Consider the following 24755-nt stretch of genomic DNA (forward strand, 5'->3'; position numbering starts at 1 on the left):
ACCATGGACTGTAGACATCTGATAATGTTCTTCATCACATTTGGGCAATGATACCGGATAGACGATGGTCCACGTCATTCTCAACATGAGACAATCCCATTGCAGATTGGGGCGATGGAGCTACCAGGGTAATGGGTGTACTTGGAAGCGGGGTGTTGCTTGCCACCATTAGGATGACGGAGTCGTGGAGAACACTGGTGTCAAGAACCCGACCGTGAGTTGCAACAAAGGACAGGGTTGAGGGCCAGCGACGACGTCGGAAGACAAGAGACCGAGTTGCACGGTGGCTAGCAGACAGTGTGTCGACCAGACGTTCTTGAGAAACATTGCAACTATCTGCGAGATCATCACCACGGGCACGGGCAAGGGCGCGTCGGACTGTCTGTCGAAAGCCACTTCGCTTGCGTACGGAATGTTTGTCGCTTGCAGGGTTTGTGTCCGGAGTGGAAACCGGCTGTACAGGATGAGGAGCTGAACCATTGGTGTTGTATGGTGGATCTCCCCATCCATCGCCAGTAATGTCGCGTGGAGCGATTTTTTCTGGAATGCGAAGTCTAGCTAAGACTCTGGCATCTGAAATCGGGCGGTTCTCAAGTTCCCATGCTGGTGGGATTCTGTTGGCGTTGTTCAGAATGTTGGGCAAAGATTGAACAGCTCGTTCACGATAGGTGGGGCGACATGTGTGGCAGACTATATAAGAACAGTCTTTGAGCATGGATGGATTCGCGCGTGGTGTACCAAGGGTGAGCTTCTGTGGAAGAACGGCAGGCGTAGTGGAATCTGAGGGAGGAAGCAGCGGGTCCGACATCCATGTCTTGTTCAACTCTTTCCAGTCATAAGCGGCCCGGATCTCTTCGTCGAGGCTTGTTGTAGAGGTAGTAGAGAAGGTCGGGCTATGTGGAAGCGTAGATAGGGTGTCGTCGATACAAGAACTGGACGAAGACGAAGAAGTGGTGGCGGTCGAGGGGGTTGATGGTCTCTGCTGGGGTGGCATGATGACATCTCGAACATTTTCCTTCTGCTGAATGAGAAGTTTGATCTGATCAGTCGAGTATTGGCCGTCCCCGATGGATTTGATGATTGGATCTGAAAGAGTGTGGAGGCTCACATCTTGGCTAGGAGAGATGAAGCGTTCGAGCGAGGAGTGGTCTGCAAGAAAGTCCGAAGCCGGCAAAACACCGTTCGAGTCTTGGGTACAGCGATAGAGCCAACCAATGTTGGGATGTTGATGGCAAAGAGAACACTTGAACGTACCCCAAGGATCGTAGAGACGAGTCATTGTTGTATGAGTGCATGGGTTGCGTCTTTCAGGGTTGTGAGTCTTACGGCCTGGCATGGTGACGGCAAGCAGAGAAGCTCTCTTAGACAACCAAGCATGAGGAGAAGTGAGCAGAGCAATAAAGACAAGGAGGATGTTAGATCGGTGAAGTGCAGTCTGATAAAGGGTGATGACGAGGATGGATGGTGAGATCAACAAAAGGAAGGGGGAAGATTGTAAACATGGCAGGCACAACAACGAGAAACAAACGCACTCAACTTGATCAACTGCGTGGTTTAGCAATGAAAAGCCATGTTAGGGGAAGGAATGGCAGTAACAGGTAGTTTGTAGTCAGGTTATAGACATAGAAGAGAATGAATAGATTGTCGATTCATGGTCTTTTGGGAGAGCATCGAGGTCATTGTCATCATTGCCGTCCCTTTATGGCAAGGGACTAGACTTCCCATGGATTGTGATGCTGCTGGAAACAGGTAGTCAAACTGAATCAGACTCTCTGGTTCTTTCCTGATAATTTGACTTGGCTTGGCTGGTCCTTCCCAGCCTTATTTTCTCATCAAAGGGTTGCCTACCTGTTGATCCGTCCTGCATTTTGGATGTTGACTTTGAGAAGAGAAGCCTGATTTTTCACATCTGATGTAGGTTGTAAAACTCCTCCTTGGCTCTCGAGTTCACATGGCCATGAAAATTGTCTGCATGTTCAATCTGCAGATGATGACTATAATGGGGAACTACTTGAAGTAAGCACCCAAGGTAAGGTTGTATGTTGTTATAATATCTGCCGAAGTTGAGATGCTCCGTGCTCAAAACTCGTATTGTACCTCAGTACCTCGTATCCTGGCTCATCTTCCCCTGTTGATACCCAGCCACGCCAACCGCTAACCGACGAGGAGAAGCCACGCAGCCACGCAGTCAACTCTAAGTAACTCCCGTAGCCAACTCGAACAGGAACCCCTGTTCGGCAACCCCAGCAACCAACAAGCAACAAAGCTGCAGCTCATCATCCAATACAATTTCGTGCCGTGCCACTTACCGCTGACCTGGGCAGCCTTGGAGAGTGTCTAGGTGGCACTGGTGGTTCCCCAGGCCATGATGGTGCCCATTTGGTGCCCATTGACCACCCGCCCAGCCTGTCTCTCTCTCTCTCTCTCTCACACACACTTCCCCAAGTTCGACGTTCGGGACGCTTGGGGTCCTCCTCCATCCCCCATCCGCATTATTATTTTAGGCTCAAGCTCAGGCTCAGCAATTACCTTTCGCGCACTTGACAAGACACGCTGTTTATTCTCTTCCTCAATCGCATCATCCTCTCATCACGAACGCTGTGACTCAACACTGCGCACTGTTCAAGTATTTGCCAGTCGCATCTCATCTCCACTCATCAGGTACGGTCCATTATTCTGCACAATCTCTATACACGCCCAGCACACACGCACCCAACACCTCCCCACACCCTCGTTCGGAAGTTGATGACACCAAGAACCCGGCTTCCTGCCTCGGTACTTGACATTTGTCAACAAACTCCGTTCCATCCCACACCTCGTCTTTACTCAATGTCATTGCCGATTGATATATTCTGATCACCTTCATTAGCATCACTCGATACACCAGCTAGACCCTCTCTCACCCTCCGTCGCACTTCTCACCATCATCGCCCATCATGTCGGTCAAGTTCCAGTCGGAGCAGATCCGCAGCGTAGGAAGAGATGAGAGTACCGCTCGAAAGATTGGCGAAGCCTTGACTGGCGGGAAGCAGAACACTGGTTATCTTGCGGTACGCTCTTTCGCTCGTTAACACTGACGAGACGTCGCAGACTCTGACCTCGCGCTCCCTCCTCTAGGCATACTTGAAGCAACTCCAATCCAACCCTCTGCGCACCAAGATGCTGACATCCGGCACTCTGTCCGCGCTGCAAGAACTCCTTGCCTCATGGCTGGCTCACGACCTCAGCAAGAATGGTAGTTACTTCAGCTCCAGAATACCTAAGATGGCCATCTATGGCGCCTTCATCAGCGCCCCGATGGGCCATGCTCTTATCGGCATCCTCCAATGGCTCTTTGCCGGCCGAACAAGTCTCAGGGCCAAGATCATTCAAATCATCACCAGCAACCTGTTGGTATGTAGTCCACAAAGCCACCATTCGCTCCTTTCACTAGTCTGTTCCGCTCGCTGACATGGTTCCTCAATCTATATAGATTGCTCCCATCCAAAACTCGATATATTTGACATCAATGGCTTTGATCGCTGGTGCTCGAACGTGGCATCAAGTCCGTGCCACCGTCCGTGCCGGTTTCTGGCCCGTCATGAAAGTTAGCTGGATTACTTCCCCTCTCGCCCTGGCTTTCGCTCAGAAATTCCTTCCTGAGCACGCCTGGGTTCCATTCTTCAATGGCATTGCATTCCTCATCGGAACTTATGTCAACACCCACACTAAGAAGAAGCGACTTGCAGCTTTGAGAAAGAGAGTAAGTTCTTGACCATTCCCTCTTTGTGCCTGCATCCTGCATCAACCCACTGACGCAATTCCCTTCACAGCCTTATAACGACGGTCGAAGCCAGGCTGGACGGCCCGATGACAGATTCTAAATTTCAAAACACGTTGGAACGACGTAAAGGACAGGCCCGGAATGCTGGTGGTATTGATGGTGATTATGAGGGTGGCGGTAAATCTCAAGTATCAATCGACAGGTGTCTTTTTGGCCTTGACAGTCTCGAGACGCCTTTGTTCTGGCCAATTTTGGTGCACAAGTCATTATTGCGTCTGATCTCTTGCATTTCAAACCGTGTACGCTGGTCGAATGTGAATGTGAGAGGAATATGCCCACAATTGTTACATGTCGAAGAGTTGAGCACCCGAAATATTACATTGCACGTCTCGTCGTCTCTACGTAGTTGTTTCACGTTGTTCCATTGTCTTGACTGGTTCTAATCAAGCACTCTTCAAACGACCAGTTCCCCAGTCTACCGCGCTCGCTCGCGCTGTGTATATCCTAGTCGTGGGAATTCTCGCTCGTACATGCCTCGAACACAAATCTTGTCTTTGTTCGTTGCTTTCATACTCAAACCGAAAGCTTCGTTCGCGTGACCGCCAGACACTTTAAGCAACATATGCATACGTGTTGCCTTCTTCACGTTCCATGTAGTCCTTTTCAATCAGCCTGTGGGAAGAAGAGCCCAATAGTCAGTACAAGAATCTCCACATCAACCACAGGAAAAAAAGAAGAAATCGAATCATTCACACTTACTTTTCAATATTCCTCTTGATATCCGTCTGATCCAAGACACCTCGACTCATAGTCGCCTTGATGACTTCGACGATTAATTCATTATGACCAATTTTCTTCTTACTCTTCATGATTCGAACAATCGCCGCTTGTGTTTCGTAGTGTCGATCGGCTGCGACACGTTGATGTGTCTCTTTATTTTCTTCCTTGGTCTCCTTCAGCTGGATTTGGTTGATCTTGATGCGCATCTTGGGATCCTGGAAGCCAGTGGAGAACGTAAATGTGTCGGTGGCATTCACGTCACGTCCCTTGGGGTGCTTCTTAAGAACCTGATATTTCGCACATGCCAGAGACTGTAAAGTGCGTTTGAGTTCTGCGTCGACTAAGCCAGATGCATCTTTGATCTCTGTATATGTCAACGCCTTGTCCGCGGGTATGTCGTTGAAGAGAAGGAGGACGATGGCTTGGAAGCCTGAAACAACTAGCTCTTTATTGCCCTTGGGGAATTTCGCTCGAAGCTGACAATGTGCGAGACTGTGTTTCCACACTAACTTCCGACCGCTGTGCTTGGCTTTGTAGTGAGTTTCGAAATCGTCCATCACTTTGGCAATTGGCTTGGGTATGTTTACAGCCACGTCAGGATATGTGGGCCATGCAGCGGCGGAGAGGACATTGACGTTTAGATCTGGACCATCGGATTTCGTGCCTCGATCATCCAGGAGTTGATTGTATGACATCATGTCTTCCCGTGCTAGGTTCATGTCTTTGAACATGGACTCTAGGTTGTGTGTGAAAGAAGCACCACATTCATTCTTGAGACGCGTCAGCATGTTCCTTTCTGCGTCAAATGAGGAGCTGCGGCCCATGAGGAGACGACGAGCAAGATCCTTCTTGTAGAATGCTTCAAAGACGGCCTTTCCGTGGATGAATCTAAACAGGTCAAGGGCGTCAGAGAGATGTTGATTGATCTCGGCGTCTTCATCTGCCGGACCATCGTCAAAATCATGTTCGTCGTCGGGTTTCGCTGTGTTGAGCTTCAACGATTGTAGTTGGGGCACCGCCTTCACACCACCTTTGAGCAGGAGATCAACATGCTTCGCAATCATTTCGCCAGGTTTGGAATTGTCCGTGTCCCAGTTCGATTGCGTCTTCTTGGTCTTGTTCATGAACAACTCAAATGACTTGTGAAGGCCATTGCCAACCTTCTCGTTGCCGTTGAAGGAATAATTGAGGTATTTGTCGAGCCGTCGTTTGAATTCAAGCAGCCTGACAATCATCTCGTTCTCTTTCTTCTCGTCGAAGACGATCAGACTCCCCTCTGTCTCAACATACTTGTAGAAGCTAGGTCCGATTCGATCTCCATATCCCTTGCGCTGCAAAAGAGTGTACACTCGCTTCAATTCGTCGAATTTGTTCTCCTCTAGCAGGTCTTGAAGGCTATCGTCATCACTCAGTGTATCAGTTTGGTCTTCAACCAGAATCTGATCGAAAAGCTCAGTGATTTGGGTTTGAGTGCTTCGGTCGAGGTTCAACTGTTCACATCTTGAGGTTTCTCGTACGAGCAGTTCCGAACAAGCATTAACATACTGTCCCAGATCGTCCTTGTGCGACTCTTCCACTAGCCACTGCTTCAGATACTCTTCAGTTGCCTGACGAAATAATGGCTCAAAGTGGCTAGTATATATGCTCAATTGATGGAGCATATCTATAGCTTGACCGAGGAGTGTGAAGTCTTGGCTGGTGAGAAGGCCTTTTCGATCAGAGGCGAAGAGAGCTAGGATGCCAGCCAGAACTTTGGGTTGAATGGTCCTGTCTTCAAAGACAGCCGAACGGAATCCAATCAACCCGGTCTCAATGATGCCAGGATTCTCCTGTGATCGTAAAAGGTATGTTTGGTCGAGGTAATAGAATATTTGGCGTACAGTAAGCATCTGCTTTTGCCAGGTCGACCATGAATCAAGAAACGATCGCAGGACCTCGACGTCGGAAGAAGCGGCTGCATCACGACGGATTCCATCTTGTACATTATCGGTCAAGTGACTCTCCAACTTGTTCTTCAATTTCTTGTACAACTCCGCAGCCTTGCCCTGCCGACATATGTTTTCCGAGCCCTTGTAGAGTTCCTCAAGGGAATAGGAATCCATACTACCGGCAAAGATGGCATTGAGAGCCTTGTCCTCTTTTGCCCACGTACTATCGAAGTATTGCTGAGGATCAATTCTAGGAACAGTCCTGAGGTTCTTGACAATCAACTTCTTCGGACCTTGGTTGGGATTGAATGTGGAAGGTCGTGGGGTTGCAAAGGAGAGTTTCCTCTTGGTCGAATCCGGAGAGGATGTCAGGTCGACGACGGCGTTGGAAGGGGTCTTGGAGGAGAAGGAATACATGTTGGCGAAGGAGGATTTAGGTGACTGAGCGATTGACGTTTCCATCTTGGCCAGTGACGCTGACCTCTTTCCCACTCCTCCTACCGTTCGAGATGGCACATCCGAACCGTTGTTCTGTTTGGATGAAAATAAGTCTGGGATGGAAGTTCGTGGCCTCTTGGGCGAGGTGGCGGAAGTCGTGTTATCTTCAGAGGTCTTTCGTTTGGCAGACAATTTCGATGGTGTCCCTCGGTCTACGGCTTTTGCTTTGCGTGCCCTAGTCATCTAAAGGTTGGCGGTGAAGACGAGAGGCGGCTGGAGGGGTCAATGCTGTACGGAGTATGACCAGGAAGTAAATCCACAAGAGCAAGTGATGATGGAGCCGAACTATGACAGTCTAGCAGTAGGATGGTGGCCTATCGATCCGGCATGACATTAGCGTCGGCGAATGCGGAGTTTGGAACAGAGAGCAATGTGCAATAATCATGAGGTACGGAGTTGAGTTCCAATGCATGCGATGGAGAATGGAGAGGTGAGGGGTTCCAATTGGAGCAAAAGCATAGTCATGTGACAGCGCGCTTTGGCAGTGCAGTTGAATGGCACTCAGGCCTGATAACTTTAGCGGCCACACCTCGTGAAGTAGGTGAAAAGAGATCATCGAAATCATTTCAGTGTATTTGATAACTATTATTTACATGGATTGACAAGCAATGTTGTTTTGTGTGTTTTGCATGCTTTCCAGTTGCAACTATAGTGATCACTAATGGGAGAGTAAAATTATCTGTCTGACAAAGGTTTTTCGCTTGGAAGAGTGTAAAAGCACGACAAGGTGGCATAATCGAATTCATAATTGCGTCTGACAAAGTCTTCAATTTCACTTTACGCGTTGAGCAAGCGCGTCGTATGTCCCCTCATCCACACCACATTCGTCGGACTACCAACACAACCATCACAGGCATTCAATCAAACTCGCAGCCAGTACCATCCTCTCCTACACCTCACCTAACCACCAAGATGAATTCCATGTCCACCCCCCGGATATTACCTGCCCACTTGCACGCCTTTGCCCCCGGAAGTGCCACCGGTACTGTGCGCATGCTAGGCACCATCACCACTGTCAGCGGCGACCAAGCAACCCTCACTTGTGGTTCTGACGCTGTGACAATCCTGTTAAACCGGTACGAAGCCCCTTCAGCCGCTCATGTTTCTAATCCCCGTTTCCCAGCATATGACATTCAACTGACATACCACATATTCCTTCTAGAGATAACCATCTTTCCGTCAACTCGCTATACGAAATCGTCGGCAAGGTGATCAATCTTGACGGTGGGCATGGCTTGGGTCTGCGAGTTTTAAGTGCCACAGAATGGCCGAGGGGTCCAGATGGCCAATTGCCTGATATCAAGTTGTTCGAGGCTGTGGTGGACGTAACACATCGGTATAAAGGGATCTTCTACGAAGGAGAGGGAGATACTGAAACAGGAGGAGCGACGTATTGATGGTCTGATTCGAAGAAAACGTTTAATGTACTATCGATGAACAAGGTTGCAATGAAAGGACATCTGTGTGGCAGATTCAAACATCAGATTCCAAAGACATTTGATCTTCTTTGGGCACGCAACGACATTGTTGCCACTGCGCAAGTGCCATAAATGCACGATTCATGAGGACGCCAACATAGTCCCGAACAGATACTGCTGAAGGGGATTGGCCTGCAAAGTACAATACTGGCGCAAGGGATATTGGCTATGGGTTCTATGTTTGTGATCAACTCTAACATGTTCGTGTATCATATTACTCTGGTACAAGTCGAGGATGAAACCGTCTGCCCGATAAGCGATTCTGTTGAAAACTATGCCTTTAACCACAATACGTTATTTTCGTGATGTCGATCTCGTCGAGGCACTCCATAGAATACAAATTGAAGCCCTAATCACAGCTATTCATCATCTTCAAGCCACATGTTGTTTTCTTGGACTTCTTCTAGGCTGCGCAGGTGGTTTCATTGCATGAGCTGGGTCTGGGTAGCCAGAGCCGTGAATGTCGTGCTGATCCTCAACATCCTCCATGAGCTCACCCCAGACAGCTGCCATATCTTCACCGTGATTCTCGAGAAAATCAAACATGCTTGCTGGCGGCGAACTAGGCAGCGTCGAGTGCGATGCGAAAGGATCCTGAAAGTCACTATTGAGTTGGTCGGTTGTCAGTTCTGATAGGTTGAAGTCGACAAGCTGATTGCCAGACATGGGCGACGAGCCTTTAAGGGAAGGAAGGTCAGGAAAGTCGAAATCAAGTGCCTTGCTGGGTGAAATCTTCTTGGCCGAGCCGCGTGATTGAGCTGGCTCGTCCTCTGCCATCCCCATCAACATAGGAGCATCACTCGTAATGGCATCGTGGATCGAGCGTGAGAATGGTGTCATAGTTGATACGTCTTTGTGGTTGGTGCCGAGAAGGACAGAGAGCAAGGCATGCTGATTGTTTGGGCGAGGCTTAGGCGTGCGAAAGTTTGGATGGAGATCGGCGTTCGAAGATATTTCTGCCCCAAACTGCCTAGATGGGGTCTTTGAAGGAGTCTTCGATGGAGTCTTCAGAAGGATTCTTTCAGAGCGCCTCTTAGGCGTGGGCGTCATTGGGGGCAACTCGAGATCCACAGGTCCTTCTTCGAAGAGATGATCAAGTCCATCGTCCGCAATCTGAGAAACGGGAAGTGCCTCGAGAGCTGGAGCAGCATTCTCCTTTCCCGCTGCAACAACAGATAGCGTGGCTGTACTAGGTGCAAAGACATCCCTGGTTTTATTCAGTCGGGGGCTTCGACGGACAAAGGTTGGAAGAAGTGGTTCAACGGATGTGGTCGAGCTCATCATTGTTGGTCCTGGGTCAGAGCGGACGTGGACTTTGGCAGGGGATGGGAAGAGCTGTCTTCGAACGGGCTTTGGTGAGAAGCCAATTTCGATCGGCATGATCTCCGAGCCTTGTGGATGTCCAGGGCTAGACTGCACTTGTCTCACCACTGGTCGGTGTCGCATGCGATTTTGTAGGCCCCGTGGACCTGGTTCAGCGCTGCTAGCGCGATGAAGCCGATGTATCTCGGGCAGCTGTGGTTCTGTGTCATCGACCGCAAAGTCGTCATTGTTCGAGCTGTCATTCTCGTTATCATCACCATCGGGGGCTTCCGTGGCAGGCGATGAGTCGTCACTAGCGGGAGTTTGAGCATCGCTTTTGAAGCCAGTGTTGCCATTCGCACGCTTCGATGCCTTGGATGGATTCCGCTTGCGCTTGCCTTTATGCCCCGGTTCCTTCTTCTGCCATTTAATTGCTGGGCGCGGGCACTTCTGTTTGTGAAGCCATAGACCACATGCTGTGTCAAAATTAGTATGTCATCATCTGTCTTGGTTCAGAGTTACTCACGATTGCACAAGGTGATTGCAGCCCAGTTGTCCTCGTCATCTCCTGCAAGACGTTCGCATTTGTAGCCCCGGAAAGTCTTCACGCTACCGTCAGGGTTGTGTGTCAGGATTTCCTTGAAGCAGCATTGTCCGGGTTCAAGTGATGTCACCAAGTCGTCCCATCCAGACTCGAATATTTTGGCATATCCACGCCGCCATGCAGGAGTCTCGATAGCACCACAATTGTCACAATAAGGCGGCATTTCACCATTTGCAATGGCATTCTCGAGGCGCGCTCTCGTCTGCTCCTTTCCCACCTTCTTCTTGGAAGCAGCCTTTGCTCTTGCTTCTTCCATTGTGGGTGCCTCGGACATCAATGCGTCGCTATCGGGCGCCCAAGTCTGAGATCGGTGTATTACACGGGGAGCAGGGTCACTTTTGGGAAGGGGTGTCGGTTGTATGGCAGGCTTTGCTCGCTGCTCAATGCGCTGTCGTTCTTCCATGATTTGACGTGCCCTGGGAATGGGAGCAGGAGCTAACCGAGGAGACGAAATCATAGGTCTAAGCGAGGGGGTGTAGGACTGGGCGCGTGATAGGGATCGTTGAGTTGTTGCCTGTGGCGGTGGGGGAGGAACCATTGCAAGTTTTTGCTTCGATGTCGGCTGTGGGGGAATGTCGTTGCCCTCTTCAAATACAGGGGGATTTGCAGCTGTAGATTCTGGAGCTTGGGCCTGGGAATGGTCGAAGTCTCCGGGAAGGTCATGCTTGTCCTGAATGAAATCAAACGGCAGAAGAGTTTCGCCAAATAGATCATCGAAATTGCCGCTCATGAAACCTGAATCCTGGCCAGGCTCCAACATGACAGGTAATACAGGACTTGTGACTGTTGGGTGATCTGGCTCCGGCATGACAGGCGGCGATGATGGGATATTCGCAGGAGTGCTCGACACACTTCTTGTGCGGGTGTCCTCGGGGGAAACAGCATTCAAGAATTGTGTCTGTGAATGAGGTGGGAAGTCTGTCATAGGGGACGACTCTCGAACCTGAGAGCCACGGGTAAGTGTGCTCGGCGCATTTTTGCGAGGCCGACCTCGAGGTCTGCCGGACTTGGATGCCGGAATAGGCGTAGGTGGTCTAACAGACTCTTCGGCCGGTTGGCCGGGCTGATTCGTGACGAAGGGGTTCAGAGGGACTGGTCTGTGAAGTCGGACGCTGGACGCGGTACTTGCCATAACGCGTAAGGAATCAGGCTGCTTCTCGATGTTGAAGCTTGCCTTGGTAGGCCAGTCGACCTTCATAGTTCTGGCGCGTTTCCGTGATGGCCCGTCGTCTGGGTTCTCGTCTCCACTGTAGTAACCAGAGTTGAAAGAGTCGCGTCTTTCATGGGGTTGTTGGCGGACACCAGCCCTGGAGCTTGGCCTTGATCCCATCCCAGCTTGTCTTGCTGGTGGAGCCAATGATTGAGACATCGTAGGCGTGGCTGGTCTGCTGCCCACATCAGGATAAGCAGGCGCCTGCGTGTTATCTCTGTTCAACATCCTATGCATGGTCTCCAGGCCGGAGAGATCCACAGGAGACGCGGATCTGGGGAGAATTTGAGAAGCTGAGTTATTTGCCCATTGTGGCCGGCCGCCATCCTGAGAACTCACACTTCCAGATCGGTATCTTCCATTATATTTGTTGACGGGTGTAAGCCTAAGCTTGACCTCGAGGGTTTCCTGAGCATTTTTAGAGAACAAGCCCATTATGTTCTTTGTGATTCGACCGGTGATGAGAGCTTCACTCTCTCCATCAAAGCTATGTGGCTGTGCAGCGAGTGTCTTTGACAATAGACCCTGACCAACCAGAGGGGTATCCGGCTCAGAGTAGTCATAGGCGTAGACTGTGTAATCATTTTCAAAATGTGCTGTCAGCTCTGGACTTGCAGTCGTGACAGCTTCCAGGCAGGTTCTGAGGTCAACGACGCCAATCTGATTGGATTCATCTAAGAAGGCAGTTTGAACTTCTAGAGGTTGTGGCCACCGTGCAAGGTGGTTGTCTTTCTGATCCAGATCGAATGTGTAGAGGACTTTGAGCCGAAGGCTCCGTATGGACACGCCTTCACCAGGAGAGGCGGCCATGTTGAGGTTTAACTGCTGCGAGCGGGAGAAGGTGTAAAGGTCCTGACTCTGCTATTGCAGCGTGCGGCGAAGGTCATGAAAGATTGACCATGGCGTGGAGGAAACGAGAAGAGTGATTATCGTTGAAGGTAGGAAGAGGAATGATATCAAGACTTGGTCTCAAGAGCGAGTGAGTGTAATGAGTCTCTGGTCGTGTTGGAAAATGAAGATTCGTGTCGGATTGTGCACAAAGTCGCAAGCAATGCAGGTGCTAAGTGGACAAGAAGGAAGTGAGGAAGCTTTTGTGCAACAACGAGAGAAACCGACGAGTGACAGGATGAAGTCGACGGTGAAGGTGACAATACAATGAGGAAGACGAGCAGGTCAGAATAGTTGACTTGACAGTGGTGCTGCTAGTCAAGGTATACAGACGCAAGGTACAACGCCAGCACCAGTCGCGTCAATGGTCGGACCAAGACCGCGTAGAGAATGGCGCCTCAGGATTGGTGGATGCAGTCGAGCGGGCCAGGGATGACGATCTCAGGCAGCTCTGGGGGCGTCAATGACTTCTGGGCCTTGGGGTTCGGAGGCTGGAGCTTATTATTATTGTGCCAGCGTGCCACAGCCCAGACGCGTTTAGGCAGCTCGTGTACTCCGTAGGCTCCGGGTTTCAGGCGGCAGTCCACCTTCCAAGGCTCCAGGCTCTAATTGCCTGCCTGGCACCTGCCACTTTGCTGCCTCGGGGATTTGAAGGAGGGGATTGCCGCAGATGCACACCGTGACAGCGTGACTGCCGTGTTGCAGCCAAAAGGTCAATCTGAAAGGCAAGTTTGCCGATATATTTCTTGGCACTTGAAATCTGGCTCTGAGAGAGAAGAACTTGACGATGAGAGACAATCAACAAATTCTTTTCCCTCTTTTCTAATCTGTGGGAATCCGGTCGTCCTTAAGTAATTTTCTAGCGGACATGGCAGACGCCTCCAAGATCCAGTATGTCGCCTTCCTCTTTTCCCCGCGTCATGACTCAACCACGTTCGCCCAGCTTAACTCCGTCTTCTGGTCACCTGTTTTCAAGTTCTCATCAACAGATTATTTGCTGACCGTCTTATTCGCTAGGGAATTATTGAGCAAGCCGAGAAATGAGTTGACGTAAGTTTGCGTTCTCTTACTCCATGATGTTCCTCATTTGTCCAACCCAAAGCCTCTACAACCATTCCAACACCTCATACCCACCCTCCTCCCCACCATTCACGTGGTTTCCGCTCCGCCCATATTTCACTTCACCATCACACACACATTTGTTCCATCAACTCATCGTCGCGCCATCATCGCGCGTCGTCGATGGAATCGTGATTACATTCCTTTCCTCATGTCTTCAATTGATCCGAACATGGATGCATTTGAATACTGCTGACGTTGGTCTTACAGCGAATATGAAGTCTCTCTCCTCGAAGCGCACGAATTATCGACCGGGCCATTGTCCATCCTCATGACCGCCACGCGCACTCATACCCAAGTTCTGATATCATGTCGAAACAACCGAAAACTTCTCGCGCGAGTCAAGGCTTTTGACCGACACTGCAACATGGTTTTGGAAAATGTCAAGGAAATGTGGACGGAGAAGCCCAAAGGTGGCGGAAAAGGCGTCAACAAGGATAGATTCATCAGCAAAATGTTCCTCCGGGGTGATAGTGTCATCTTGGTTCTTCTGAGTTGAGTCGAGTGACGGGCTTGATCTTTTTAAGGACGGCAAAACAACATGCGCACTACCAGAGCGCTCTCGACTTCGGCAACCCTTGCGCACGATGGATCTGAAGGGTGGTCATGACTACCACGGTTGGACTTTGATCCTGCTTGTGTCATCATGACATGTCAGCAACTTGAGGGCATCCAACGGGACAGGCATTGTCAGGCCGGCGCATGGCTGGTAGGTGGCGTATACAGGAGATGATACCCAAGAACCGGAAAAGCAATGACGAATAAAATGTTTTGATGCTGACCAGGTCTGGTGTCTGCCTGGCGACGCCTTGGTTGCAGGACTTTCAGCTTTACTATTTTGCTGCGTCTAGCTTCCTTAAGCAGGCTCTCATATACATAGAGAAATCAAATGCCACTAGCTAATCCCGTTAGCAGTTCCTGCAAACCCCAGGCTCCTGGATCTGGCACTTTGCCGAGCCACTCTTCCTCTGCACCAACATATACTGTTCTTCCAAGACTGGCTTTCAGGCTTTTTGTCTTTTCAGCTCCTTCTCTGGCCGCCTCTGCTGCCTTGTTGACATCACCAGTGCTACTCAGTGTTTCAACAAATGGGATCAAGGCGTCCAAAAGTGTCCTGTCGCCAACTGCGGCTGGTGTGTACTTTCCAAGCGCCTGCAGGCTTGATTTCAACGCTGCGGCCCATGTTTTGGCGTCAACTTTCGAGGACGAGCCTGTGTCCTGTTCACGCAAACCTGCCGCAAGTGCGTTCAGGAAAATAGCATAGATGGCTCCAGAAGTGCCGTCCATGTGATTCTCCACCACAGGAACAATTCTGTTGACGAATGCGACCGCATCGGTGGGAAGATCACCCTTGGCCAAATCCTTCAAAACATATTCGGCGCCGCGCTTGAGACCGATGCCACAGTCCCCATCCCCGACAATGGTGTCATACTTGGTGACTTCCGGTTCTGCTGCGATAACCTTGTCCAACCCGGCTTTGAGGGCAGTCTGCGCCTGCTGAGGATCGATGGTCAAATTGCTTGCTTTGACGGCCCCGGTGCCGACCGACTTGTCCCCAGCGGTCGCTGAGTTGTCTGCGTCCCAAGTGGAGGTTGAGATTGCAGCAGCCCAACCGACAGCCTCGGAAGGTGCGTCGAGAAGTTCGAGCATTGACTTTCCAGCACCGAGTCCGGTGTCTTCGAGCTTTAATAGAGAAGCGGAAAATCCCATTCCGTTGAGTGATGTCAAGAATGTGCCAGAGATGACACGCACCGGAGTGATACCCCAGTCCTCTTTCAATTGTGTGTGGATTTCATTCAGAATGCCAGCGAGTTCCAACATAGACACGCCACCGAGATTGTTGATAAACAGGACGGTTTGGTCTCCGCTCTTGATGTCGACAAAATGCCGATCTTCGTCCTTGGGATCCAGCATTTGCCCGAGAATAATTTTGATGAGTTCAGGAAGTGAGGCGGCAACACGATGGCTGCCAGGCTCGTTGTGAATACCCATGCCAACTTCGATCTCTTCGGTAGGTATGATCTCGTCTGAGTTTGGGTCTGGAATCGCACGGCCAGGCACATGCACATGTTCCAAAGATGCGCCAACCGAGACAATGTTGCCAGCAACTTGCTTTGCAAGGCCGTAGACTTCGGAGAGGCTGCCACCGGCTTCGGCCAAGGCACCAATAGTCTTGAGAACCATGATGCCACCTCCAATACCTCGTCTGCCCACTTTTCCTCCTTTCTTTCGACCTACACCGACATCGTCGCCAATGGCGTAGAACTCTGTTGCGATGCCGGATGCTTTTGCCTTTTCTGCGGCCATGCCAAAGTTGAGCACGTCTCCAGTGTAGTTCATAGTAATAACAAGGACGCCTTTGTCGGTGGGGACCCGGGTAAGGATAGCTCGTCGCACCTGCTCGGCTGATGGCGAGGCAAAGATGCTACCGGCGACGCCGGCTGTGAGCAGACCTTTGCCAACGAAGCCGGCGAATCCAGGCTCATGGCCGGAACCTCCTCCAGAGATGATGGAGACCTTTGGCTTTTCAGTCAGGTTCTTATCTGGTCGACGATATACGATTTTGTTCTCAGCATCGAATGCCAGGGAGGGGTTGGTCAACGTCAGCGAGTTCAACGCCGTGCTGACCAAGTGGGTGGCATCATCAATGAAGTGTTTGGTCTGCATTTCGATTATATTGAAAAGCAGGCCCAGGAAAACAATCAAACGGAAAAAAGGACAGAAGTTTTGTAGGGCACGAGAAGCAAAATACAGAAGAACGATTCGAGAGCCTGTCGCGTAGATGGAGGGGTGGGCGCAGTGGACATGAAATCACATTTCCTGGACTGGCACACTGGATCGAAATGCGGGGAAATTCTACAGGAGTTTTTACAAGAGCCTAAATTCGATTTTGTCTCACAGATCCACGGCAACTGTTGATGGCGTTTCAAGGGGGAGGGTAGTATTCAACCATGATCCGGCCATTAGGCCGGTGTAAACACCTGCCGGCATGGGCGCGCTGATGTGATAAATCAAGGTCTAGAGATGGAAGTCTTTGACGAAACGTACGTCGGTCATGGCTGTCCGAGCGCCATGCATGCAAGTTTATCCAAGTGTCGTATTATTTCTAGCCTGGGAATATGCTTAGTGGCCCCGGCTTGCCGAATCTGGTTATCCCGCAACAACAACAACAGCCCGTGTCTCCTTGGAACGGCTCAGGAGTGCATCACTACCTGATTTTCGAAATCTGGCTTGAAACTGTCTGGGCAATGTCATGGCAACCATTCCCATCATGTATGTGACTTGTTGGCCCTGCTTAGAAGATAGGATGTGCGAGTACGTTGATAAACAAGACACTCGGATTTCAACGGACCGAGCTGGCCTTGGATGCACACGGGGTATGGCCCGATTACTCCGTACTCCGCGTTGAGACTGATCAATCATGATCTTGACTATGATTTATAAGGCGTTCGGTGAGAACACACACCCGGCGTTCCTCCCCTTAGCTAGCCAATAGTGTCAAAAATTGTTTATATTCATCCACACCACCAACGATGGATCTCGTTCTGGAGTGCTGTTTAAGGAAGATCTTTGAATACCACGTGATCCACTCATCATTCGATTATGGAGATCCTGATAAAGTCACGTGCATTACCAGTCCCCTGGCCTCCAGTGCCGCCTTCATATCACATGACAGTCATGCTTGCCAAGACTCGTCAAAACTGGTGCCTTCCGCGCCTAGGCCTTGAGCGGCGTATCGGACAAACCATCCTCCGCCATTCAGATTGCAGCCATGTGTTCCATATTGTTGGCGGCAAGAGCGTTCGGGGCCCAAGTACGCACGGAAGGTAGTCAAGCGCCCATCCCCGCAGTTGTAAGTTTGTCCAGTTGTTGTGGGATCAGCAGAAACCCAGCGGATTACCACACCTTGAAACCTTCGTGATCTTCCAACCACCTTTTCCATCTCGGCTATGCACGGTTGGACAACACTCTAATTACCAATGTCTTCCGATTCTCTTCTCCTTATCACGGTATAGAGTAGTCAACAAGCATGGCCCCGCCCTTTGACAACTCCTGACCATCTCGAGATACCAGTCTCCCAATCCCAAATGGAAGACCCTCGTCCAGCTTACTCCACTCCACCGACGGTACGTCGCCGGAGGGCTGCCGCATGTGAACGCTGTAATAAGCGCAGAGTTCGATGTGATGCTTCCACGAATGGAATGCCCTGTTCGGAATGCAAACGTTCAAATTCATCCAATTGCAGGCTCGTCCAGTCAAAGCGCACCAGGTAAACCCAAGCCAGACCCATCTCAGCCTGCTCCTAACACAAACCCTTCAGAGGTCCAGATGGCCGTTATGTTCTGCCTGAGCAGCTTGAGAAATTTTCGTCAGGCAGTCCAACCACCCCGGAGGGGGATGCTGCGAAAGCTCTAGACAAGAATCTTACTAAAAGCACTCATCAAGCAGAGGTCCAAGTCGATCTTGCAAAGCTAGTCGGTGCTGAAGATGGCCACTCTGGCGAGGAATCCACCGATCAACGTATCCAGCGAGCCACCGTTCGAAATGGCTCTGATGAGGAAGCCTCCACGGAGCAAGTCGACTCAAAGGCCAATTTTGTTGGCGAAAGCTGGTTCACCTCGTATGTTCTAAGCGCATCGGGTACAGGTCACTCAGAGCTGCATCGCCCAGTTGAGCGTCGCTCCAAGAGCATGTCTAAATCTTCTACCAACCAAGCTCAGAGCGAGGTGAAAGATCCCGCTCCAGTCAGAAAGGAGCCTCCTGCTGATCTTCCACCTCAACATCTAACTGAACGTCTTCTCGAGGCTTATTTCAAGCGCTTCCATTGTTTAGTTCCAATCCTGGACAAAGCCGAATTTCTCTCGTCAGTTCGCGAGGGCACCGTCTCCATAACTCTGCTCAGGAGTGTTCTTTTTGTCGCTTCCATACATTGTGAACCTGAGGTCTATCATCTCATGGGCTACAGCACTCGGCTCGATGCAGGTGATGAGCTTTTCAGCAAGGCCTGTTCGGCCTTTGATAACGATCGCGGTTCTGATCGTACCACCATGATATTGGCGTCCTTCCTCAACCAGTACTTCTTTGGCCGGCCAACCGAATATCGCGACGCCCTTTGGTGGATCAGCAATGCCATTCGCAGTGCTCAATGTATGGGTTATCATCGCAGTACTGCAGATAGTAAGATGTCGGCACGACACAAGGCGCAGTGGAAGAGAGTATGGTGGTGTTTATATGTCAGTGCTATACCATTTCTCGAGGCGCGACAATGACTGACCGATACTCCTAGATGCGCGACCGTCAGATAGCTCTTGCAATGGGCGTTCCCATGGTCATCAACGACCTGGACTTCGACGTGGAAGAATTGACCCTAGACGACTTTCCAGATGAGCCTCGCGACGCCGCATTATACATCATCACTCAGGCATCACTCAGTAGACAAGGTTGGTGGTGCTTTTCTGCTAACCGCGCACGTGACTTACATTGAGAACAGTGTCATCCTTATTCTTTGCCTACTGCTGTCCGAAACGGCTGCCACTCAGCCATGACCCTGTCTTCCGGCATTCCGCTCGCCAGGATATCCAGACCAAGTTCGAAGAGTGGCATGCAAATGCTCCAGTCATCAACCCTTCTGGAGGCCCTCACCACCTGAATCTCACACTACAAGTCTGTTATCAGTATGTCATGTTCACCCGCCTTCCTCGAGAGGATCCTTGTACTTATCTCATACGCAGCTTTTATCGACAGACCTTACAACAACGACTGCAACGATTGTGTCCTAAGCCTTTTGCCGACTCCGAAGGGTCAAAATTGATTCTCGACGCGGCAAATAAAGTGTCCAGCCACGTCGAAGATTCACTGCTATACTTTACGCCACAACATTTTCCAATGATGTAGTAAGTAAGACATTTGTCCACTTCGAATGCTTCTAACTTAGTGCCAGTATAACTGCAATCTTCACAGCAATGACTGCGCATGTGGCCGAGTGCGGGATCTCTGGTCTCGTGCGCGATCAGTTGTCACAGAAGCTCCGCCCGAATCTGTTGGCCCTAAAGCAATTCGAGACCACCTTTATTCTTGCCAGGTGGATTCGCAATCTCTTCATGGACATCATCAACCGGCCTACGCGGCAAGCCGTCCATCGCACACGTCACCAACAAGAGCACCCGCCTAACACAAACCGCTCCTCATTTGAACAACCTAACCCTGTCACAACCAGTCCTCACTCTCAAATTCAACATCAGCTCCCCAATCAAAACCCACATGCGGTAACATCTGCTGGTCATTCATTCGCAACCACTGACCAAGTTGCGCCGACGTCTATTGACGATGCTACATACTTCTATGACTCGAGCAGTTACGATCCGGGAACATCGCCCTCAACGATCATGGGGAACTTCGTTCCAAATTTCATTACCAACGAATATCTCCATCCACAACAAGGCAGTGGTGATATGTCCGGCATGAACATGATCGACTTTCCCAGTCCAAGTACTTTGGAATATCAAAGCTTGCACTTTCTAGCAGATCTAGGCCTTTCGGGTTTTAACAACTATCAATGACTCCTCAATTTAGAGGACAAGGCCGATCCGGGAGTCGGAAGTACAACAAAGAGGCATATAGAAATATGCTACATATTGAGCCCTGGGGACTTGCGCCCGAAAAGTTGTCATATTATCTAGTTGAGCAATCGCCCCAGCTGTTGCTCCCGCCTTCAATAACAACGGCAGCAGCATTTTCATCAGGGCCATGAGATTCATCTGGTACCCGACTGGCGATCTATTTGTCCTGCCCATTCAACTCCACCAAGTGTCTGACGATATCGAAAACCGTACCTTCATCCTCAGGGGTCCCCGAGGCGTCGATTCTGGTCTTCAATTCATCGTCTAGCAAAACCCTCAACCTACTCGCAAGGACTCCAATCCTTGCCCAGCCCTTCAATTTGAACCAGCCATCGACGACCACACCCAAGCCAGAGGTGTCGACCTCGATCTTCCCACCAAATAACAACAATGCATACGCATTGAGGGGTGTCAAGTCGCGCATAAAAGTTTTGGAAGTGGCCATTTTGGTAAAATAACTGACAAAGGTCGCCGCGCCGGAGAAGGACTGGGCGTCGAATAAGACACTGCTTGGGTGGACGAAGACACGGCCGTTGTCCTCAGTGAAGTATTTGATCGTCTTGGCTTCCGGGTCGAGTTCTTTGGCGCCGCTCATGGACGCGATATATTTCTTGTCTGGCATTTGGATACGCGCGATTTGAGGATTGAGCGAACCTGCAATGACGGCCCGGAGAAGCATTGTGCTTGAATTATGACGATTATGCATTGTAGCATCCGTCGAATAGCCCGAGGATAGCAGACCCGCCTCGATCAGGGAGTCAAGCAATTGTCGTCGGGTCGAGTCTATGTCGCGTAGTGTTTGCAGGGAAAGGAATCGGGCAGAACACCAAGTTTGAAGGTCTCGGTGTCGAAGGACAGACGATTGTTGTTTCCACTGATCGAAGGCGGTACTGGCCAGGAGAAGATCACCATCGACAGTTGGAAAGGAAAGACGCGCCTCTTTAGCCTCCTCCCGCTTATCTTGAGGCGACACAAAGGGATTTTTGGTGGATAGAATAGCTGCAATCGTCAGACACGTCTCGACACACTCGAACAAGACGCCGTAGATGATCAACTTGGCACACCTCAGATCCGCAGGAATCATCGACATGTAAGTCCCGAGACCCGTAAGCTGGTTATTTTCAAGTGCGCCAACCCTTTCCAAAGTCTTGAGAGCCATAGCAACCGCCCCTCTATCCGGAGGCGAGATAGTACGAGCCAGAAACTCCGCAACATCACGATCCGCACCCGTCGCCTTGACCGATAAACACAACTGTTCCAACGGCGTACGATGCATCTCCGGCGCAGGCGCCGCAGCCATAGCCGCCTCGACATTTCGCGTGAAGAGTTTATAGCATTTCCCGGCCCGAACTCTTCCAGCCCGACCACGTCGTTGTTTACATGCAGCTTTAGACGCCCATACCTCCTGTAGACGCACGATGTTGGAGACAGCATCGTAGGATGTTTCTTTGACGCGGCCTGTGTCAATAACGGCCACGATGTCTTCAATAGTAATAGATGTTTCGGCCACATTTGTGGCGGCAACGACTTTTCTCATTCCGGAGGGCGGGCTGCGGAATACGAGACGTTGTTCTGCTGGCGTCAATGATGCGTGGAGTGGTAATGCATGTATGCCTGACAGTTTGCCGAGTGCGCGTACGCACCGGTCGATTTCAAGGACCCCGGGTAAGAAGATCAGGATTCCGCCGGATGATGGGCCCAAGTCGCTTGAGATGTGGTTCACGAGTCGGGTGATTAAATCGTAGTTGACGCCGCTGCCTAATGCCTGGATTGCTCTGCCGATAGAAACATCATCTGGACTGTCCTGATCGGTGGGCAAGCCACCAGCGGGGCCAGGCATTTGAGTCAGCCGCACGATGTCGTCGAGATAGAGATCCTGTACGGGGAACGTCCGTCCCTCGATATGGACTCTCCCCACGGCATCTCCACCGAAATAACTGGCAAACACATCTGCATCCAATGTCGCGCTCATCAGAACGACTTTAAGGGTTGGCAAAGCCGGCAACGCATCTCTCAACAAGGCGAGGAGAAAATCTGTATCCAAAGACCGTTCATGTACCTCGTCGACAAAGACATGGCTCACGTCCGCCAACGCCGCTTGAACTGTCTTCGCGCCTTGAAGACGCCGGAGCAGTACACCAGTTGTCATGAAAGTGATTTTCGTCGTCCTCGACACCTTCGATGCCCCTCGAATGCTATACCCTACTTCATGGCCTTCAACGCCACATCTTTCGGCACTGACTCGTTCAGATAATGACAAGGCCGCGACACGTCTGGGTTGTGTGCAAAGGAGGTTTGTGGATGAGCCTTTCATCGATTGGATTGCATTGTCCAGCACATATTGGATAGCTTGTGTACTTTTTCCTGAGCCAGTTTCACCGGTGATGAGTGCGACTTGATGGTGTGAGATGATGTCGACGATTGAATCTTGTTTCGCCCATGCGGGGAGTTTGTGGCGAGATGTATTCATCTTGATCTGGGCGTTTGTTTCCTGGCGGGTACGCCAGTCTTGGAGGATGGCTGCGTTGGTGCGAATATCTCGTCCGTAGGAGCCGCCGCCGTTCCGGGTGGAATTGCTGGTGCGAGATCGTTGTTGGTTGATTTCGGTTGAGGTGGGAGAGGAAGAGGTTTGAACGCTTAATGATGAAGAATTGATTTCCAAGGCAGCTAGACGTCCAGGGTTGTGGATTATATCGGCGGTAGAAATCTCGAGCCATTCTAAAAGGCTGAATATCATCTGCTCGCCCAACAAATCCTTCTGAGCGTATTGCACGCATTGTTTCAGTACACTGAGCCGTACGTATCCTGGTAATTTTGGCGCTTCGAGAGAAAACACTGGAGCGTGTGAAAACGGGTAGCCGTGGCTTGGGCGACGAAAGTGGTATATTGCCGATATAGAAGAGTTCTCCTCAGAGGTAATGGAACAATGATTAGGACTGTGGAGAGTGAGTCGATCATCCAGGATTGCTTTCAGCGTGGTCATCTCCTCGGACCAAACATCCTCCTCGCGGGACCCTCCAGGCTGGTTTTCGCTATGGGGAGGTGGCACGAGCCTCGATTGGAGCGCCTCCAACGCAAGAACTTCATCGCCTTTATTGTCCCGCAAGGCTTGCACACACAATTGGCTGGAATATCCGGCTTGAGCCATGCGCTTGATCTTTCCATCGGTAGCAAGGTCGCTAGACACTAGGCTGACTCCTGCAGTGTATCCAGGTGGAAAGCTCCATTCTGGCAAGGAGTCCTCGGGTACATGGATCAAGAGCCATTCCAGAACTTCTCGTCGGCTACCGCAGTAGCTAATAGCCTCTTCGACGTGGGCAGGTTTGAATCCTGATTTGATCAAGTCTGCAAGAACGAGACTTGCCTCAGAGGCAGACATCTGCATCGCATTTGGGTTCCAGAGACTACGTGATCGAATCGCCGCTTCTATCCGGGTACGGATAGCCTCTCCCAGTTCCAACTTTGGCACATAGTCCCATGTTTTGGTCGGCGTCCTGGATTCGCCACCGGGCTGAACGAGCGTAAGTGCCTCCACCTTTGGAGGTTGTGCAGCTTGCTCCTGTCGGCGTTTCTCCATGGCAGCTTTGATTTCCTGGCGTTTGACATCTGCGGCAAATGGATCGGCGTCATATTTCCAGCCCCGGTCTTGTTTCACGTCGTCTTCTTTCAAACGCTGGAATTCGCCCTTCCACAGATCGCGATACTTTGGCGGCAGGATCATCGAGATGTTCTTCATGCTGGACACTCTGTACAGAGCATATGTCGCGGCGAAATGTCTGGCTTCGAGAGCGGTGGCTTGATCTGCAAGACTTGCATTCTCGGGTGGGAGCTGGAAGGGTGGGAGTCTAGTGATCTCTCTCGTTTTGGGATCGCTCTTCGATAGAGTGACCCATGCTCTGAACAATTTCTCTCCGTCTCCACCCCCAGATGGGACTTGCTTGCTGTGGTAGTCTGGCTTGTTCCACTTTTGTCTCTGGCAATGCTCCGAGAGGAGATTTACTGGGAGTTTTCCAGCTTTGGACTCAAAATCAGCATTTTGCTCGTGCGGACTGAAAATGGTCTGCTCAACTTACTCCAGCTTGCTCCGCCAATGATTTTCTTGGTGTCGGGTCTCGGTGGGCCTTCCGACTCTTTCTGGTCCTTCTTTCTCTTGTCATCTTGCCGGTTGCTGAAGACAATATGATCGCTGTCTGGAACCGTATTGTTGGGCTTCTTACTCTGGGCATTTTTTGAGCCAGTGCCCTTTTTGGGTGCCATTGACTTTTGACGTCTATCTTTAGATCCAAGTTCCCTGCGATATGCTGGGTGCCAGCGAGGCCAGGAGTGTCTGTCGAACTTCTGGGCGGACCTCCGTCACTGAGGTTCTAGCGGCACGTGACCAGAGTGACGCCTGAGTCGCCTGAACCTGTTCTCCCAGTTATCATAGTGCAGAACGAACGGTGAACATCCCAATTGCTTCGAAGATGAACCTGGGTACCTTTCTTTGTGAAGAACCAATCGCAAGCGAAGATATAGAACGTGTAAGTCCATTGTCACACAAGGTCGTTGGAAACTCCAAGAAAATA

At 50.7% G+C, this 24755-nt stretch overlaps 8 protein-coding genes across 9 annotated transcripts; 4 read left to right on the forward strand and 4 right to left on the reverse strand.

Annotated features, from left to right (window-relative positions):
• The first annotated feature begins 2440 nt into the window (after positions 1–2440).
• On the forward strand, positions 2441–4158 carry PV10_04577 (uncharacterized protein). Its single transcript, XM_016369146.1, has 5 exons — positions 2441–2661; positions 2870–3050; positions 3118–3393; positions 3473–3742; positions 3813–4158. Exons 2-5 carry the CDS (start codon positions 2937–2939, stop codon positions 3861–3863), a joined length of 711 nt encoding a protein of 236 aa, XP_016224934.1. The 5' UTR covers positions 2441–2661; positions 2870–2936; the 3' UTR covers positions 3864–4158.
• Positions 4147–7335, reverse strand: PV10_04578 (uncharacterized protein). The gene is made up of 2 exons (XM_016369147.1): positions 4523–7335; positions 4147–4435 (listed from the first exon to the last, which is right to left on the reverse strand). The coding sequence occupies exons 1-2, from the start codon at positions 7150–7152 to the stop codon at positions 4375–4377; spliced, it is 2691 nt and encodes an 896-aa protein (XP_016224935.1). The 5' UTR covers positions 7153–7335; the 3' UTR covers positions 4147–4374.
• A 462-nt stretch (positions 7336–7797) lies between these two features.
• PV10_04579 (uncharacterized protein) lies at positions 7798–8723 on the forward strand. Its single transcript, XM_016369148.1, has 2 exons — positions 7798–8045; positions 8132–8723. The coding sequence occupies exons 1-2, from the start codon at positions 7882–7884 to the stop codon at positions 8364–8366; spliced, it is 399 nt and encodes a 132-aa protein (XP_016224936.1). The 5' UTR covers positions 7798–7881; the 3' UTR covers positions 8367–8723.
• On the reverse strand, positions 8634–12748 carry PV10_04580 (uncharacterized protein). The gene is made up of 2 exons (XM_016369149.1): positions 10276–12748; positions 8634–10225 (listed from the first exon to the last, which is right to left on the reverse strand). Exons 1-2 carry the CDS (start codon positions 12371–12373, stop codon positions 8820–8822), a joined length of 3504 nt encoding a protein of 1167 aa, XP_016224937.1. The 5' UTR covers positions 12374–12748; the 3' UTR covers positions 8634–8819.
• Positions 12749–13246: 498 nt separating this feature from the next.
• Positions 13247–14499, forward strand: PV10_04581 (uncharacterized protein). The gene is made up of 3 exons (XM_016369150.1): positions 13247–13342; positions 13469–13501; positions 13781–14499. Exons 1-3 carry the CDS (start codon positions 13320–13322, stop codon positions 14067–14069), a joined length of 345 nt encoding a protein of 114 aa, XP_016224938.1. The 5' UTR covers positions 13247–13319; the 3' UTR covers positions 14070–14499.
• Positions 14340–16331, reverse strand: PV10_04582 (dihydroxyacetone kinase). Its single transcript, XM_016369151.1, has one exon. The coding sequence runs from the start codon at positions 16235–16237 to the stop codon at positions 14456–14458; it is 1782 nt and encodes a 593-aa protein (XP_016224939.1). The 5' UTR covers positions 16238–16331; the 3' UTR covers positions 14340–14455.
• An 807-nt stretch (positions 16332–17138) lies between these two features.
• Positions 17139–21293, forward strand: PV10_04583. 2 transcript variants are annotated; one of them, XM_016369152.1, is made up of 6 exons: positions 17139–17840; positions 17892–18804; positions 18858–19011; positions 19062–19245; positions 19303–19464; positions 19512–21293. In XM_016369152.1, the coding sequence occupies exons 1-6, from the start codon at positions 17659–17661 to the stop codon at positions 20128–20130; spliced, it is 2214 nt and encodes a 737-aa protein (XP_016224940.1). In that variant the 5' UTR covers positions 17139–17658; the 3' UTR covers positions 20131–21293. The 2 variants fall into 2 exon arrangements, with proteins under 2 accessions (XP_016224940.1, XP_016224941.1); XM_016369153.1 differs by having other exon boundaries at positions 17139–18804.
• On the reverse strand, positions 20212–24686 carry PV10_04584 (uncharacterized protein). Its single transcript, XM_016369154.1, has 2 exons — positions 24264–24686; positions 20212–24204 (listed from the first exon to the last, which is right to left on the reverse strand). Exons 1-2 carry the CDS (start codon positions 24445–24447, stop codon positions 20348–20350), a joined length of 4041 nt encoding a protein of 1346 aa, XP_016224942.1. The 5' UTR covers positions 24448–24686; the 3' UTR covers positions 20212–20347.
• Positions 24687–24755: the final 69 nt, after the last annotated feature.

This window comes from Exophiala mesophila, assembly GCF_000836275.1.
Source record: "Exophiala mesophila strain CBS 40295 unplaced genomic scaffold supercont1.3, whole genome shotgun sequence".
In the NCBI taxonomy this organism is placed as follows: Eukaryota; Fungi; Ascomycota; class Eurotiomycetes; order Chaetothyriales; family Herpotrichiellaceae; genus Exophiala; species Exophiala mesophila.